We start from the raw sequence: 16,304 nt of genomic DNA, 5'->3' as shown, positions 1-16,304 counted from the left end.
AATGACTTCAGTGATATTTGAGGAAGTGTTTTGTGAGGGAAGCTTTGTGATATGTGATATACTGTAATGTAAGATCAAAATGGTTGAGGAAAAAATGAGGTGAAATGCGGTTGTTTCTTCATGCAAAATAGACATTTTGTCAGTGGGAGAGCCACTTTTTTTTTTTTGAGTGTTCGTTGTTTTACAGTCATCTTTAAGCATTTAGCCTTTTTCCAGACATTGCAAGTTGAAAAACGCAGTGCCCATCAACACCACTTTTGAGCTAACCGTCCAATCACAGTGGAGGAGGGGTGGGGCTATTCCAATCAACTCATTCATTAATTTTCATTTCGGCTTATTCCCTTTATCAGCGGAATGAACCGCCAGCTTATCCAGCATATGTTGTTTTACGCAGCGGATGCCCTTCCAGCTGCAACCCAGCACTGGGAAACACCTATACACACACTCAAACACTAGGGCCAATTCAGCTTATTCAATTCACCTATAACCCATCTGTTTGGACTAAGCACCCATAGTAAACCTACGCTTCTTACTGTGACGCGTTTTTCTCTATTGTTTTTTAGTGTAAACATGCTGGACTGACATGTCTGACCATTATACTTGTGTCTCGCCTCTTTTGAAGAGCTGCACGTGAGCTCTGCGTTTTTTTTTTTTTTTTTTTAAAGCTGTGCACCAATCAGAAGATCTTGGAGGCGGGGCAACTGTGGCAAACTTCTGTATATAGTAGAAAGTTGGCAACTGTTTATTTACTATTATGTCATGGTGGAGGATATAAGGATATATATTCTATAATACAAAATATACTGTATTATATGGTATATCACCTCAGCAAAAAGGGTGCTGGTTCAAGTCTTTGCTGGGTCAGTTGACATTTCTGTGTGGAGTTTGCATGTTCTCCTCGTGTTGGCGTGGGTTTCCTCCGGTTTTTCTATCTCTAATGGGTCCGTTATTGTCATTAGTACATAATAATCATAATATTGCGACACATGGACCTTGCAATGCACTGCTATTTATTTTTATTTTTATTATTATTATTATTATTATTTAAAACCCATTCCTGAGTGCCGCGTCAATCGTTTTTATAAGCAAATTATGTTGCATGTATCATAGCAACTGACTGAAATAAACGATGCGCTGAAATTGCTCACAGCTGAACATTTTCAGAACAGCGCTCGCATTTCTGCAGCACAAAAGCGCTTCACATGGCCTTCAGAGGTTTCGCGAGGGCGGGTTATTTTTGACTCGAATGGTACATACAAAATTTAACGACAACAGGAGGATTACAATTATATCTATTTGACATGAAGTGTTTCCTTAGACTGGTGTTGATACATTGAGCACCGCGTGCATCATCTTCTGTTCAATGTAATGTGATTATTAATGCTGTGATGTTTCTGCTCTGTGTTTTCTCTCAGACAGTGCGCCATTGTGGCTCTTCAGGACGTGAAGTCTTATCTGAACGAGGAGGGAGGCCAGATCGCTGTACGTTCTGCTCTTTGGACACTCTTTATCTTTGTCCTTTACATAATGAAACTAGCATTTCTTCATATACCAGATCAAATGAGAATTCAATTCAAGTTTTTTCGTAGAGCGTGTTTCACAATAATTGTTTCAAAGCTGCTTTTACAAAAGGTGCACATTATTGCATTACAATCATATTCAGAAATGTTAAGGTTATTAGTTAGCATAACTTTATTAGTTACTAACAACTTGAACTAACTTGAAACTAATAGCTTTTAACAGTTAAAGTTATTATATATACATAATCTTACGGCGGAGTGTTATTTGGGTTACATAAATATATGCAGTTGTTTTACATTGTGTATTGGCATCAGATGAGTTTTGTTATTATTGACTAATAATTATTTTAGCTGAAATAAAATAATATTACAAAACTGAGAAACTTAAAATTGAAAAATTTAAATGGAATTTAATCAGTCAAAGCACTAAATTTGTTAACTACAAAAACAAATAAGGTACAAACATTTAATCCATAATCTATTAATATTCAATTAATAAAAAGAATGCTTTATTAATATAAAAGTCTCTCTATTTTTTCAATGACTCATTGTTTTAGTAAATAGTCCAAAAAGTTTATATTTGATGATTGAATTGTTTAATTAACTAAATTAATTCATTAATTAGTGATTATTTAATTAATTAGTGAAATATTTCAAAGTTTAAAGTGTTTAAATATATTTTACCATGTTCTTTCTGAATCTACTTCCTTTTAAATTACTTAAAATATTAATGTTTATAGTTTTAAATAAATAAAACCATTACATGAGATTTATAAGAACATTTAGTCCCCATTTGAATTAAATTTGATATATGTATAATTATTTCTTCATATATTTAATCATATATTTAATCATATATAATTAAATTTAATTGTCTTTTAAATATATATTTTGATTGCTCAAATTGTACAAATTAATGAAACCATTTTAACAGTACATCAAAACAATAATTTAATTGTGCTATTGTATTATAACAAATGATAATATTTTCTCTGTAATCGATGATACAGTTGAAGTCAGAATTATTAGCCCCCTTTGAATTTTTATTTATTTTTTAAATATTTCTCAAATGATGTTTAACAGAGCAAGGAAATTTTCACAGTATGTCTGATAATATTTTTTTCTTCTGGAGAAAGTCTTATTTGTTTTATTTTGGCTAGAATAAAAGCAGTTTTTATTAAAAAAAAATATTTTAAGGTCAAAAGTATTAGCCCCTTTAAGCTATTTTGTTTTTCGATAGTCTACAGAACAAACCTTTATACAATAACTTGCCTAATTACCCTAACCTGCCTAGTTAACCAAATTAACCTAGTTAAGCCTTTAAATGTCACTTTAAGCTGTATCGAAGTGTCTTGAAGAATATCTAGTCAAATATTATTCACTGTGTGATCTGATTATGTGCTGTATTTTTTGTAGGTTTTTGATGCTACAAACACAACCAGAGAGAGACGAGACCTCATCTTGAGTTTTGCGCAGGATCACTCCTATAAGGTCTGTCAATATATCGGAAATTTACTGTAATATTTTCAGTTTTTATGTCCTTGTCTGTATAACAATATAGAAAAACAATATGTACACTCTACTAAAGTCTGTACAAGTTTTAGAAACAGCAAATAATAACTTGACTTCTAGTTGATCATTTGGTATCAGAAGTGGCTTATATGAAAGGAAAAGGCCTCTAGATTACACTTATTTTACCACAATAAAATATGGTCATGCCTTGATTTTTAATGATTTAATTAGGACAGTAAGGTCTGACTTTGCTTAGACAAAAGTCTTGTTACTCAACAGAAATAATGTGCAGTATAGAATAAAAAGTCCTGCTGCAGTGGAAACAGAATGAATATTCTGTCTGACGCTATCATGAGCTTGGAGGACTGCATCCATACATCTCTGCAATGACTCAAATCACGACTCAAATCTGATTAATAAAGTCATCTGGAATGGCAAAGAAAGCGTTCCTGCAGGACTCCCAGAGTTCATTAACATTCTTTGTGTTCATCTTCAATGCCTCCTCCATCTTACCCCAGACATGCTCAATAATGTTCATGTCTGGTGACTGGGCTGGCCAATTCTGGAGGGCCTTGACCTTCTTTGGTGAGCTTTGATGTGGAGGCTAAAGTATGGGAAGGAGCGCTATCCTGCTGGAGAATTTGCCCTCTCCTGTGGTTTGTAATGTAATGGGCAGCACAAATGTCTTGATACCTCAGGCTGTTGATGTTGCCATCTACTCTGCAGATCTCCCGCACGCCCTAATACTGAATATAACCCCAAACCATGATTTTTTCTTCACCAAACTTGACTGATTTCTGTGAGAATCTTGGCTTCATGCGGGTTCCAGTAGGTCTTCTGCAGTATTTGTGATGATTGGGATGCAGATCAACAGATGATTCATCTAAAAAAATCTACCCTCTGCCACTTTTGATCAACTGGAAGTCAAGTTATTATTTGTTGCTCTTCCAACTGGGATCCATGACAAGACTTTTTTAATTTTTAGACAAAATGTTACCAGTTTTGAAAATGGTTATATTATTAGAACTGCTAAAAAAAGTTTGACATTTTGAATGAATCATTTGAATCTTTAGCCCCTTTCACACAGTGATACCGGTAAATATCTGGAAAGCTTCCGGAACGACTTTACCGGTAAATTTTAAAAAGCGCTGTTCACAGAGGCGAGGACGTTACAGAATCTTTCTGGAAAAGAGCATTCACACATCCATTCCAAAATACCGGTAAATTCTTACATCATTTACCAGAAATGAGCTTTAAACGGCTGCGCTTGTATTTGTAAACATTTGACTACATTACAAACTCTGTGGATGATCAATATTGTGAACAACTCCGATGAAAACATATGGAGGAACACTTTCGCATGTCGAGATGTACATTATATGTGTGTGTGTGTGTGTGTGTGCTGGCGCTCACGGGCTGTTTCACAGGCACACGCAAAGCTTAAATGTAAACAAACAACGGCTTATCATAAGCATCTTATCGATAATTAATTACAAGGTTGGAATTACGATGAAAATATCATTATCTGTCTAACTTCTTGCAGCTAAATGTGTCTGGAAAAATATTCAAAGGCTTTTATTCTCATAAACCGCACAGAGGTGCATGCGTCTGACTGTTCTGATTGGCTAAAGCAGACGTCTCACGTCAGCACGTTCTAGACGTGCACACGTTCTTTCCGGCAATCTTCCTTCTGCGTTCACACAGTGCAGCATTCCGGCAAATTACCGGTAATGTTACAACTTCTCTTTCCGGAAAATAGCCAGAACGAATTTACCGGTATTTTTCAAAAAGGGCCTGATCACACATACAAACCTTTCCGGAAAATTGCCGGTAATTTTCCGGAATGGTCTGTATGTGTGAAACAGGCTAATGATTCACTGTCACTTGCTTGATTTTAAAATATATCATTTGTTTTGAATGAATGATTCATCACTCATTAACACTGGAACTGCCAATAGTCTACCAACAGAACTACTAATGATTCTGACCATTCTTACAATCATCATATATAACTTTTGCCATGTCATTTTTGCATTCAAAGCATTCGTTTTGAGATTTTCAGGCGTCAAATGCATGTCATCATGTTCTCAGAAATCCTTACCTAAATCTTTTTTTGTAATATAGTCCACAGTATAATTGTTTATAGTCTGTAATTGAGTTACTAGATTATTATTAAAGGTGTGAATCTCGCTTTTGGAAAGAAATGTTTTTCACTGCAATTTGATAGGCATGTCTGAAGTAAAGTTGAACATTGCTAGGCAGCAGAGGCTATTGACCGTTATGAGCAATCAAGGTCAAAATACACAGAGCTCCTTTGTGTTTTGTCATTTTAATTAAATCTGAAGAAAAATGAGCTTTGAGTACACAAGGAATTTTTTGGAGTCAGGGTACATGCACTCATATCAACACGAGAAAAGGAAGGACATTTAAAATAAGTGGGAAATTAAATAAAAAATTATGTATATTGTTGACTATTTTAACTGTATGAATAAAAAAGAAGAAATATTCATTTATTTATTTTCCCTTGACTTAGTCCCTTATTTATTAGTGGTTTCACTGAACTGCCTACTATTCTAGCATATGTTTTACACAGCGGATGCCCTTCCAGCCACAACCCAGAATGGGAAAACACCCATACACTCTTACATTCAGACACACACATACACTAAGTCCAATTTAGTTCATCAATTCGCCTATAGTGCATGTGTTTGGACTGTGGGGGACACCGGAGCACCCAGAGGAAACTCACACCAACACGGGGAGAACATGCAAAGTCCACACAGAAATGCCAACTGGTGCACTTGGGACTCAAACCAGTGACCTTCTTGCTGTGCTAACCACTGAGCCATCGTGTTGCCCTTGAAATAAAAATATATGTATCAAATAACGATGTTAGAATAATTCCATAATCAGGGCTTGAAATTAACCTTTTTGCTTGGTAGCACCGGTGCTCCTAACTTTAAAAATTTAGGCGCATCAGCCAAAATTTAGTCGCACCCACCAATTATGAGCACCGTTACTACAAGTTTTATACAAACATATTTATTGTATTTGAAATCAACACTAATCAAACTAACAAGCAAAAAAATTATATATATATATAAATGCAAGCGTGAGGAAAATATGTCTCAACGAAATCCCGTTATCACAAGAAAATAGATTTTTATAACAGAACTGAGTGAGCAAAAGATACACGGAGCGCTCACCAGCCCTGCATGCACTTGAATCTGTTAACGGTATAACTGTGCTGTTCTCACAAGTGCTGTCTGATATTGCACTAATGCTTTTGACATATTGTAGCTTATTATATGCATACATGTTAATAGCAATACCGGTTTATTTTTATGAGTAGCAATATTAGTTTACTCAATGCAAGCCCGTTCGCGATGGTGTACGTGGTGTTCAATTTGACATATAGCTGCCCCTTGCATGGCGGACAGCATCTGGCGATATATGAAGGATTAAACAGAAGCTCTCGTGCTAGATGTGGCAAACAGTTACCTGAAAACTCCATCCCACAGACTTTTTATAGCGGACTTGAAGCCAATGGAAGTCTTCTACTCTTGGAAAAGTGTAGATAGTGGATTAACATTTAGCACATGATCACTACTAAGATGTTTCAGTATTTATAACTTTAGATGTCATGGTTTCTAAAACAAAATCTGTCAGTGTTATCTTCATTCTCCTCTTCAGCGCTTTACAATTTTTCGCGGTAGCAGCTCTCTCTCTGTCATCCCAAGCCAGAAGCGCTGACTGAGTGATTGACAGCTGATATTAACCAATCATTCGCGTTCAGTGCTAGAGCAGTGGCCCAATAAGAAGAGCGTGAAGGCGGGGCACGCATTACGGACTTGGATTTGTTTACTGCAGCAAGTTGACATGACAACTGTTTTAAACCATTCCCGAGCGCTGCGTTTCGCGTTGCAAGTGCAGAGATGCATTCTGCGTGAATGTCTCCCGAAATCCGCGCATGTGGTGATAATTTTTCAGTCAAAACTGGTCGCACATAACAATTTTAAGCACTCGCAGAAATGCTCCCAAATATATTTTAAGGTCGCATAGATAAAATTTCGGGCGCATATGCGACCAAAATGGTCGCAATTTCGAGCCCTGATAATAATTAACAATGTTAGGCTCAAATACACACATTTTAGACTTATTTGAGTTTTATTTGAACAAACTTATTAAATTTCAACATTTCAAAATGGTCAAATTGGCGGCCACGGTAGTTCTAGACAGGCCACCTATTAATGTCTGTTTTGTATATTTATTTATCCAAGCCAGACAATATTCAGATCAATCTTTAATTAATCTTTACTAAAATAAATCTTATTGAATAGCCAGATATAATTTTTTTGGGGGGCAACGTTGTACCCCCATTCCTCTATTTTATATAGCTGGGCCTAAAAACCTGAACAGAAACACGACATGTGATGCAGTAGCACGTCACGGCATCCCAGGTTTGAATCTTGACTCGAGGACATTTACCAAACCCTAGCCCTATCCCCCCCCCAACTTCACTTTCTATCTCATTACTGTCCTATTTAATAAAGGCAAAAACGCCAAAAATAAATATTTAAAAAAGAAACACTCGTAGGATATCTGCAGGGTCTTAAAGTCTTAAACAAAATATTTGGTCTTAAAGTCTTAATTTCGCTAAAATATTGTGTAAAATCGTTTTAAAGAAGTCTTCATTTTCCTATGTTCATGCAAAGCTACCCAATCACTAGCATTCCATCTCAACAAAAGTTTTATTCATTCATTCATTTTCTTTTCGGCTGAAGCCTGATTTATACTTCTGCGTCAAACACCGGCGTATGCTACGGCGCTGACGCATAGCCCTTCGCCGTGGCCATCGCCGTCACTGACGTGCACCTCTCAAAAAATGTAACTACACGTCGCAACGACGCGTAGCATAAGCTCTGTGATTGGTCGGCTTGGTAGCGCTGACGAGTCTGGGCGGGACCGAGAGGCGCGCGAATGGCGCGACGCCGCGCGAGCGATTGTTTACAAGTGTGGAGTCCCGTGAAGGAGCTCCGGATGGAAAGTTTTGTTTTGTGTTTACCTCATAGTTAAAGTTGTTGCACGTCCGCCGGTTCCTGCCTCAAAATGAGCGAGTTTGAGCCACTTGTACATCCCGGAAGTGTTCAGGAAATGCAAAAAAGTAGCGAAGAAACTTGACACAGAGGAACATTTACACCTCACTGCCAACTAGCGTTTCGGAAGTGTTAATGCAGACCGGCAGAGACAGCGCGCAGAAGTATAAATGCACAGCCACGCGCGTTGCCTGCGCCGTGGGTTACGCCGGTCACCTGACGCAGAAGTATAAATCAGGCTTTATTAGTCCCTTTATTAATCGGGGGTTGCCACAGTGGAATGAACCACCAACTTATCCAGCATATGTTTTACACAGCGGATGCCCTTCCAGCTTCCACTCATACACTTCCATTCACACACATACACTACAGCCAGTTGAGCTCACCCAATTCCCCTATAGCGCATGTTTTCGGACTGTGGGGGAAACCGGAGCATCAGGAGGAAACCCACGCCAACACGGGGAGAACATGCAAACTCCACACAGAAATTCCAACTGACCCAGCCGGGACTCGAACCAGAGATCTTCTTGCTGTGAGGCGACACCTTTAACCCTTAATTATCTTCCTTACAATAAAATTTTTTGTATTGTTTTAACTGGACCATCAGAAAATATCCTTAACAATTAATTAAATTAAATCACTTTTATTGTCACATCATCAGCAGCACGTGTGCTATGATGAGTAAAAAGCTTAGGTGCTGGCTGCAGACAGTGCAAAATACAGACAGTGCAAAATACAGACGGTGCAAATACAATGACAATGTGAAATTGACAGCGATATGTACAATGAATTGGTGTCCACATAGTCGTAGCCAGTATTGTTTTGAGTATGGATTGGTTCAAGTGCAGTGCATGCTACATATTGATGGTGTGCAGTGAGGGGTATGGAAGAGTCTGTGTGGGGTGTGTTAAGTGTTCAAGAGCCTTGTGTAAGTCTAATTTCATTCATAATAGTCTTAAAAAGGTCTTGATGAAACCTGTAGAAACCTTAACTGGGTGCAGTTTTTAATGTTATTTCTTTATTTTGATTTTGTTTTCAGGTGTTTTTTGTTGAGTCTCTTTGTAGCGACCCAGAAGTCATTGCTGCCAATATAATGGTGAGTGTTAATGCGGAAACTATTCATATTCTGAAGCTCAACCATCCATTAAATTCAGCATAAAATCTTTTATTGTTGCTTATATGTCTTTTATAGTGATGTTCAGTTTAGGTCAAAATGATTCGCCCTCCTGTGAATGATTTTTTCTTTGTCAAATATTTCCCAAAGGATGTTTATCAGATTCAGGAATTTTTCACAGTATTTGCTATAATATCTTTTCTTCCAAAGAAAGTCTTATTAGTTTTATTTTGGCTAGAATAAAAGGAGCTTTTGTTTTTTAAACACCATTTTAAGGTCAATAGAATTAGTCCCCTTAAGTAATTTATTTTTTGATAATCTACAGAACAAACCACTTGCCTAATTACCCTAACTTTAACATAATTATACTAGTTAACCCTTTAAATGTCACTTTAAGCTGTATAGAAGTGTCTTGAAAAATATCTAGTCAAATATTATTTACTGTCATCATGGCAAAGAGAATATAAACCAGTGAATAGAAAAGGCTTATTAAAACTATCATGTTTAGAAATGTATTGAACAAATCTTCTTTTCATTCATTCATTCATTAATTTTCTTGTCGGCTTAGTCCCTTTATTAATCTGGGGTCGCCACAGCGGAATGAACCGCCAACTTATCCAGCAAGTTTTTACACAGCGGATGCCCTTCCAGCCGCAACCCATCTCTGGGAATCATCCACATACACATTCACACACTCACACACTCATACACCACGGACAATTTAGCCTACCCAATTCACCTGTACCGCATGTCTTTGGACTGTGGGGGAAACTGAAGCACCCGGAGGAAACCCACGCGAAGGCAGGGAGAACATGCAAACCCCACACAGAAACGCCAACTGAGCCGAGGTTCGAACCAGCGACCTTCTTGCTGTGAGGCGACAGCACTACCTACTGCGCCACTGCCTTGCCCAATCTTCTTTTCATTAAACTGAAATTAGGGGAAAAATATACAGGAGGGCTAATAATTCTGACTACAGCTTTATATCTGACTGAATGTATGCTACAGTATGTTTTGGTAACACTTCTTGAATGGCGTCTCCCAGGATGTGAAGGTTTCCAGTCCGGATTATCCGGAGCGAGACAGAGAGAGCGTAATGGAGGACTTCCTCAAGAGAATCGAGTGCTACAAAGTCACATACCAGCCCTTAGACCCCGATGAACATGACAAGTACGCTTTTATTTCCATTTTACCATCTGTACATGTAGTACTCTCTGCAAAATATCATCTAGGAGTATATTAATGATCAAGAAGCATAACCGATTAAAAAATTCAAGAGTGTGCTGTAACTGATGTATTATGTCGTAGAACAAAACGTGAAAGTATCTTGAGTTTGTGTTAGCCACGAACCTTATTTAAGTGATTTTACTGAAACCCCATACAAAAAAACGTATTGACTTTGGTATGAGGGAACCAGAACTGCTAAAATGCTAACTCGCTTCCGGGTTTTTGCATACAAATTGGCGTCATAGTTCCTCCACTCTATACTGACACTTTCAAACTGACCAATCAACATGTGACCTATGAAATTCCTTAATTAAAGGGAAAAAAATCAGTGATCCATTTAGATAGAAGTGTCAAACTGCAAGTTTTGGATGTTTATATATTCTAAACATGAATTTTGTTACTGTTTTGGAGCACACTAGATTATAAGACATCCTTAAGACTAACATACTGATACTAAGATCCAAAACATTTTCACAGGACCTTTAAATGCTGTGTATGGATATTAATGTAATTCATTCAGGAAAAAAATGCAGTTGCATGTTGGGAAACCCTGGCAATATTTTACAGTGTGTAATCTTAGCATTCAATCGTATTTCTAAAAAATATTATAAATAAATTAAAATAAATAAATTGTATTTATTTTTTAAATGATGTATTAATATTTATTTATTATTTGATTTATTTATTTTTAAATGTATTTTATTTATTATTTTGATGCTGATTTTTAGTTGTCATGTTATAAAGTCACCAGCAGAGAGCAGCAGTACAATTTGCTCTGATCAATTGTTAGCATGTGATTTTAATTCAAGAAGATAAGAATAAAGTAGCGTAAACTCTTTCTAATAGATGAAGATAATAGGGTGATTCAGACATTAACATAGCTTCCTTGAAAGCCTAGTTAGAAACTGCATTTCTGAAATTCCTCCAGTGTATCTTTTGGCTTAATCATCAAGTTTTCCTGCTTGGAAATCTCAAACCAGTGTAAAGGTTACAGACAGAGTAGTTTCTTTCTGTTGCCTTTAAATCTGTTCTTAAATCTTTCTAAAACATGTTCACACAGCAGCATTTAAATATTGCGAATGATAGTAAATTCTAGGCATGCACAATCTATCTATATATATATATATATATATATATATATATATATATATATATATATATATRTGTGTGTGTGTGTGTGTGTGTGTGTGTGTGTGTGTGTGTKTTTTTKTGTGTGTGTGTGTGTGTGTGTGTGTGTGTGTGTGTGTGTGTGTGTGTGTGTGTACGTGTTTTTGTGACATATCAGGACACAAATCTGTATAATGACATAGGTATGACACAGGTATTACAAAAAGGAGGTGAAATATGAGGACATTGGTGACGTCCTCACTTCTCAAAATGCTTATAAATCCTACAGGATGAGTTTAATCAGAGAGTAAAGCTGCACACAGTCTCCTGTGATGGTAGGGTTTAGGGGTGGGGTGGGGTGAGGGCAATACAATATACGGTTTGGGCTGCATAAAATGAATGGAAACCTATGTAATGTCCCCACTTTTCACAAAAACAAACATGCGTGTGTGTGTGTGTGTGTGTGTGTAAAAATAAATATTTTTTTCTTCTTTTTTAAAAATTTCCCAAATTGTTAAACAGAGCAAGGAAATTTTCACAGTATGTCTGATAATATTTTTTCTTCTGGAGAAAGTCTTATTTGTTTTATTTCAGCTAGAATAAAAGCTGTTTTTAATTTTTTAAACTCCATTTTAGGGACGAAAGTATTAGCCCCTTTAAAGGGCACCTATTGTAAAAAATCTTCTTTTCAAGCTGTTTGGACAGATCTGTGTGTTGGTATAGTGTATAGACCATCATACTGGGGTGATATGAACACACCCAGTCCTTTTTTTTCAATTTAACTACAAAAAAAAGGGTCGGCCAATTGGAGCTGTTTTCAAATCGATCGCACCATTACGTAGGTGTGCGATTCCCCCCGCCCACCGAATTGATTGACAGCTGCGCGTATTAACATATCCTGCGTTTGCCGTTTCCGCCATTATCAGCGTGAACGTCGAAGCGATGCCACCGAGAGAACACCCTTGTGCTATTTTAGGATGTAAGGCTCAGCACAAGAGCCTTCACCGTCTTCCTGCAAATGAGCAACAGAGGCTTAAGTGGCTGAGTTTTATCTTTGAAGACAAGGTGCCTGAAAATGTACCAAAACTGTTGTATGTTTGCGCTAACCACTTTAGCGTAGACTGCCTCGAGAACGCGGGACAATACAACTCCGGATTCGCGAGTAAATTGTTTTTGAAAACTGGATCAGTTCCTACAATACGTGATCCTGTCTCACTTCAAGTAAGTATTACGTTTTATGTACTTCTAGCCTTAGTATTCTAATTATGTTAAGCCGATGAATAGCATCTGCGGCTAAAGTAGCTTCGGATGTTTGTTTGCACGTGTTTACCTCTTATTGTGCTTTTCAAAAACAGTCTAAATACTCGAAGCTGCATATGGTAGTGTGTACATGAAGGGGGTTTAGCCATTAGGAACAGAAACCGTAGAAAAATAGCAACATTGTAAAAAGCAGTACCACTGGCTACAGCTAAAGTTTGTTGTTGTTAAATGTTTGTTGTACTGTAATCGTAAGCCGAAATGAATAACATCTAAAAGTTAAAAGCCGCTAAAGTTGCTTCGGATGTTTGTTTGCACGTGTTCACTGCTATTATGCTTTTCTAAAACAATCTAAATAATCGAAGCTATAAGTGGTAGTGTGTACAAGAAGGGCTTTTAGCCATTAGAAACAGAAACCATAGAAAAATATAAACATTGTAATAAAGCAGTAACCAGTACTGGCTACAGCTAAAGTTTGTTGTTTATGTGGGATGTTTGTTGTAATGTGTATACTGTAATGTTAAGCAGAAATAAATAGCATCTGCGGCTAAAGCTACTTCGGATGTTTGCGCGTTTACAGCTATTGTGCTTTTCTAAAACAGTCTAAATACTCGAATCTTTAAGTGGTAATGTGTACATAAAGGGGTTTTAGCCATCAGAAACAGAAACCGTAGAAAAAATTAAACATTGTAATAAAGCATTACCACTGACTAAGTTACAGCTAAAGTTTGTTTTGTATGTGGGATGTTTATTGTAATTTTTTTCCACTGTACTTGCACGTGGTCTGCAGTTGTTTACAATAAGATCGGTATGTTTTAATCAAATAAAGGTCATTTTAAAACATGTATGTTTTCTTACAAAGGCCACGACGTCGACAAAGAGCAACAAGGTGGATGTAGCTTGCCAGACAGAACCTTTTCACACATCTTTACACAGTGTTGGCACCCAGTTGTCTTTTAGGACGCTTCAGGCTAAACGCAGGAGTACAAGTAAGTTAAAATTTCTCAGTTTATTTTAAGTTGCTGCATTAGAAACGTGTTTTATTATCTTTATAAACGTGCAATGAGATTAATCATAAAATTACACTATAGGTGTCCAGACAACAATATCCAGTTTTGAACTGACTGTGCCATCAGCGTCCTCTACTGCGTTTATGACTTCGACACCCCTCAAACCTTCACTAAAAAGACCTCGTCTGGAGCTGGAGGAGGAGGAGGAAGAAGAAGAAGCCGAAGAGACTTTGACAGAGTCAAAAATTATAGCCCAAGACTCGGATGTGACATTTGACCCTGCAGAGGAATGCACATCTGCAACTGAACCAACAGACTTGTCGTGAGTTTATGCATTATGTAAATTATTTGACAGATTGTGTATTGTCATCATAACATTCATCATAATTTTTTTTTTATTATGTTAATGTGTATATTTATTTTTACAGAATCCAAGAATGCCCAGTTCATAACATTGCCAAGTTCATTGTCTATGAAACATGCCTCATGGAGCTCTTCAGTGACTGCCCAGTGTGTCAGAGGAGATGTGATGTAAAGTCACAAAGGCTTGGGACATTTCTGAGCGTACAGCAAGTCTGCCCACACTGCGAGTTTGTAAGAAAATGGAACAGTCAGCCAATTATTGGTAGTACTCCAGCTGGCAACCTGCATCTTTCTGCTGCAGTCTACTTGAGCGGTGCATCATTTTTTGTAGTTGAAAAGGTAATTATCTATCAAAATTTATCACATTTCTTTTAGAAACATAATATAAATTTTGTCACAGGGTGCATGCACATTGTACTAAAAATTCTCCTCTCTGTTGTCAGGTATTTGCTGCAATGAAACTACACATTTTTAAATATAATTCATTTCGCCGTCATGCAAGACTTTGCATTGAACCTGCTATTGTCCACAAGTGGAGAAATTGGCAGAGTGAAATGCTAGAACAGCTCAGTCGAAGAGAGAATGTGATTGTTGGAGGAGATATGAGGGCTGACTCCCCAGGTATTTAGTCAAAAGATTTAATTTCTAATTCAATACAGTCTAATAAAAAAAATAAATATGAAATACATTACAATTATTCCAAAAATGTGTTTAGAATAATTATGTACGGTTTGTTCTTGAAGGTCACTCGGCCAAGTATGGGAGTTATACAATGATGGACCTTGCAACTAACACAGTGGTCGACCTACAGTTAGTCCAGGTAATACAGAAAAGTATTATGTGAACTAGCATAATATTTTGGATTGAAAATGTGTGATTTATATATATATATATATTTTAACCTTATTTAAAATTTTATAGAGTAATGAGGTGGGTGGCAGTTACCATATGGAAAAAGAAGGCCTAAAGAGAAGCCTTGACCTGTTGGATGCCCGCGGTGTTCGTCTGGAATGCATCATCACAGACCGACATCCTCAAATACAGAAATACCTCAGGGATCGAAATGTCACTCAGTTTTACGATGTGTGGCATATCGAGAAAGGTATGTAATTTAGCAGTTATTAATTTACTTAAGATTAAATTGCTATTTACAGTTCTTACATGTTTATTATTATTTTTGTGTTGATGTCTTTTTTTCATTAAATTCCAGGAATTTCCAAAAAACTGGACAAGATATGCCAGATAAAGGGTTGTGAGAAGTTGCGTAAATGGTTACGTAGCATCAAAAACCACATCTACTGGACTGCTGCATCATCCACAACAGGTCCTGAAAGAGTGGCAAAGTGGACCTCTATCTTAAACCATGTACAAGACAAACATGTACATGAAGACCCCAATTTTCCGGCTTGTCTGCATCCGCAACGGATAAGCAGAGACAAGAACAAATGGCTGTCGGCTGGTAAGTTGTATACAGACATATAAAATATTCTTTGCGATTAAAACTAATTCAAAATAGAGCTTGTTTCATTGTTCAGATTTGTTTTTGATTTCGACTCTAATACCTTAAATTTTTGCTTGTTTAGCAACGATGCCATTCTATAAGCTGGAGAAAGTTCTCGCTAACAAGAGAATATTGAAGGATGTGGCCAAGCTAAGTCCTCACCACCAGACGTCAACTGTTGAAGCTTTCCACAGCGTCATACTGCGGTTTGCACCCAAAAATGTGGTATTCCCTTTTCTGGGGATGCTATGCAGGTAAAGCCAATGATCAGAAATTAATATTTACAATACTATACAGTCTTGTCATGGTACGTCATTTACATTTTTCTTTTTGTTAGGTTGTACTTGGCTGCACTGCATTACAATGAAAATGCCGGGCGTCCCCAGGCCACATCAGCAACTGGTAAACCTATTTACAAGCTTGCTTTTCCAAAGGCAAAGAAAGGAGAGTATAGGGTCCGAGAAGTGAAGACACAGCAAACTTTCGGTATGTATATAAATGTTTATAGTATTATTAATAATTCAATAAATAAAAAAAATAATTGCACTTTACATTCACAATGAAAACTCACTACTCAAAATACAAAATTAAGTTACT

At 36.9% G+C, this 16,304-nt stretch overlaps 1 protein-coding gene across 9 annotated transcripts in view; it reads left to right on the top strand.

Moving 5' to 3' along the window:
* Positions 1-16,304, top strand: part of pfkfb2a (6-phosphofructo-2-kinase/fructose-2,6-biphosphatase 2a) — a 52,614-nt gene that overhangs the window by 6,790 nt on the left and 29,520 nt on the right. For 6 of the 9 annotated variants that reach the window (XM_021469767.3, XM_068216712.2, XM_005170570.6 and 3 more), the window contains 4 exon segments: positions 1,416-1,482; positions 2,937-3,011; positions 9,168-9,224; positions 10,288-10,412. In XM_021469767.3, coding sequence (XP_021325442.2) covers positions 1,416-1,482; positions 2,937-3,011; positions 9,168-9,224; positions 10,288-10,412 — 324 coding nt within the window. 9 annotated transcript variants of the gene reach the window in all.

Source organism: Danio rerio, chromosome 23, assembly GCF_049306965.1.
Source record: "Danio rerio strain Tuebingen ecotype United States chromosome 23, GRCz12tu, whole genome shotgun sequence".
Taxonomy (NCBI): Eukaryota; Metazoa; Chordata; class Actinopteri; order Cypriniformes; family Danionidae; genus Danio; species Danio rerio.
This window is presented reverse-complemented; position numbering and strand designations above follow the sequence as displayed.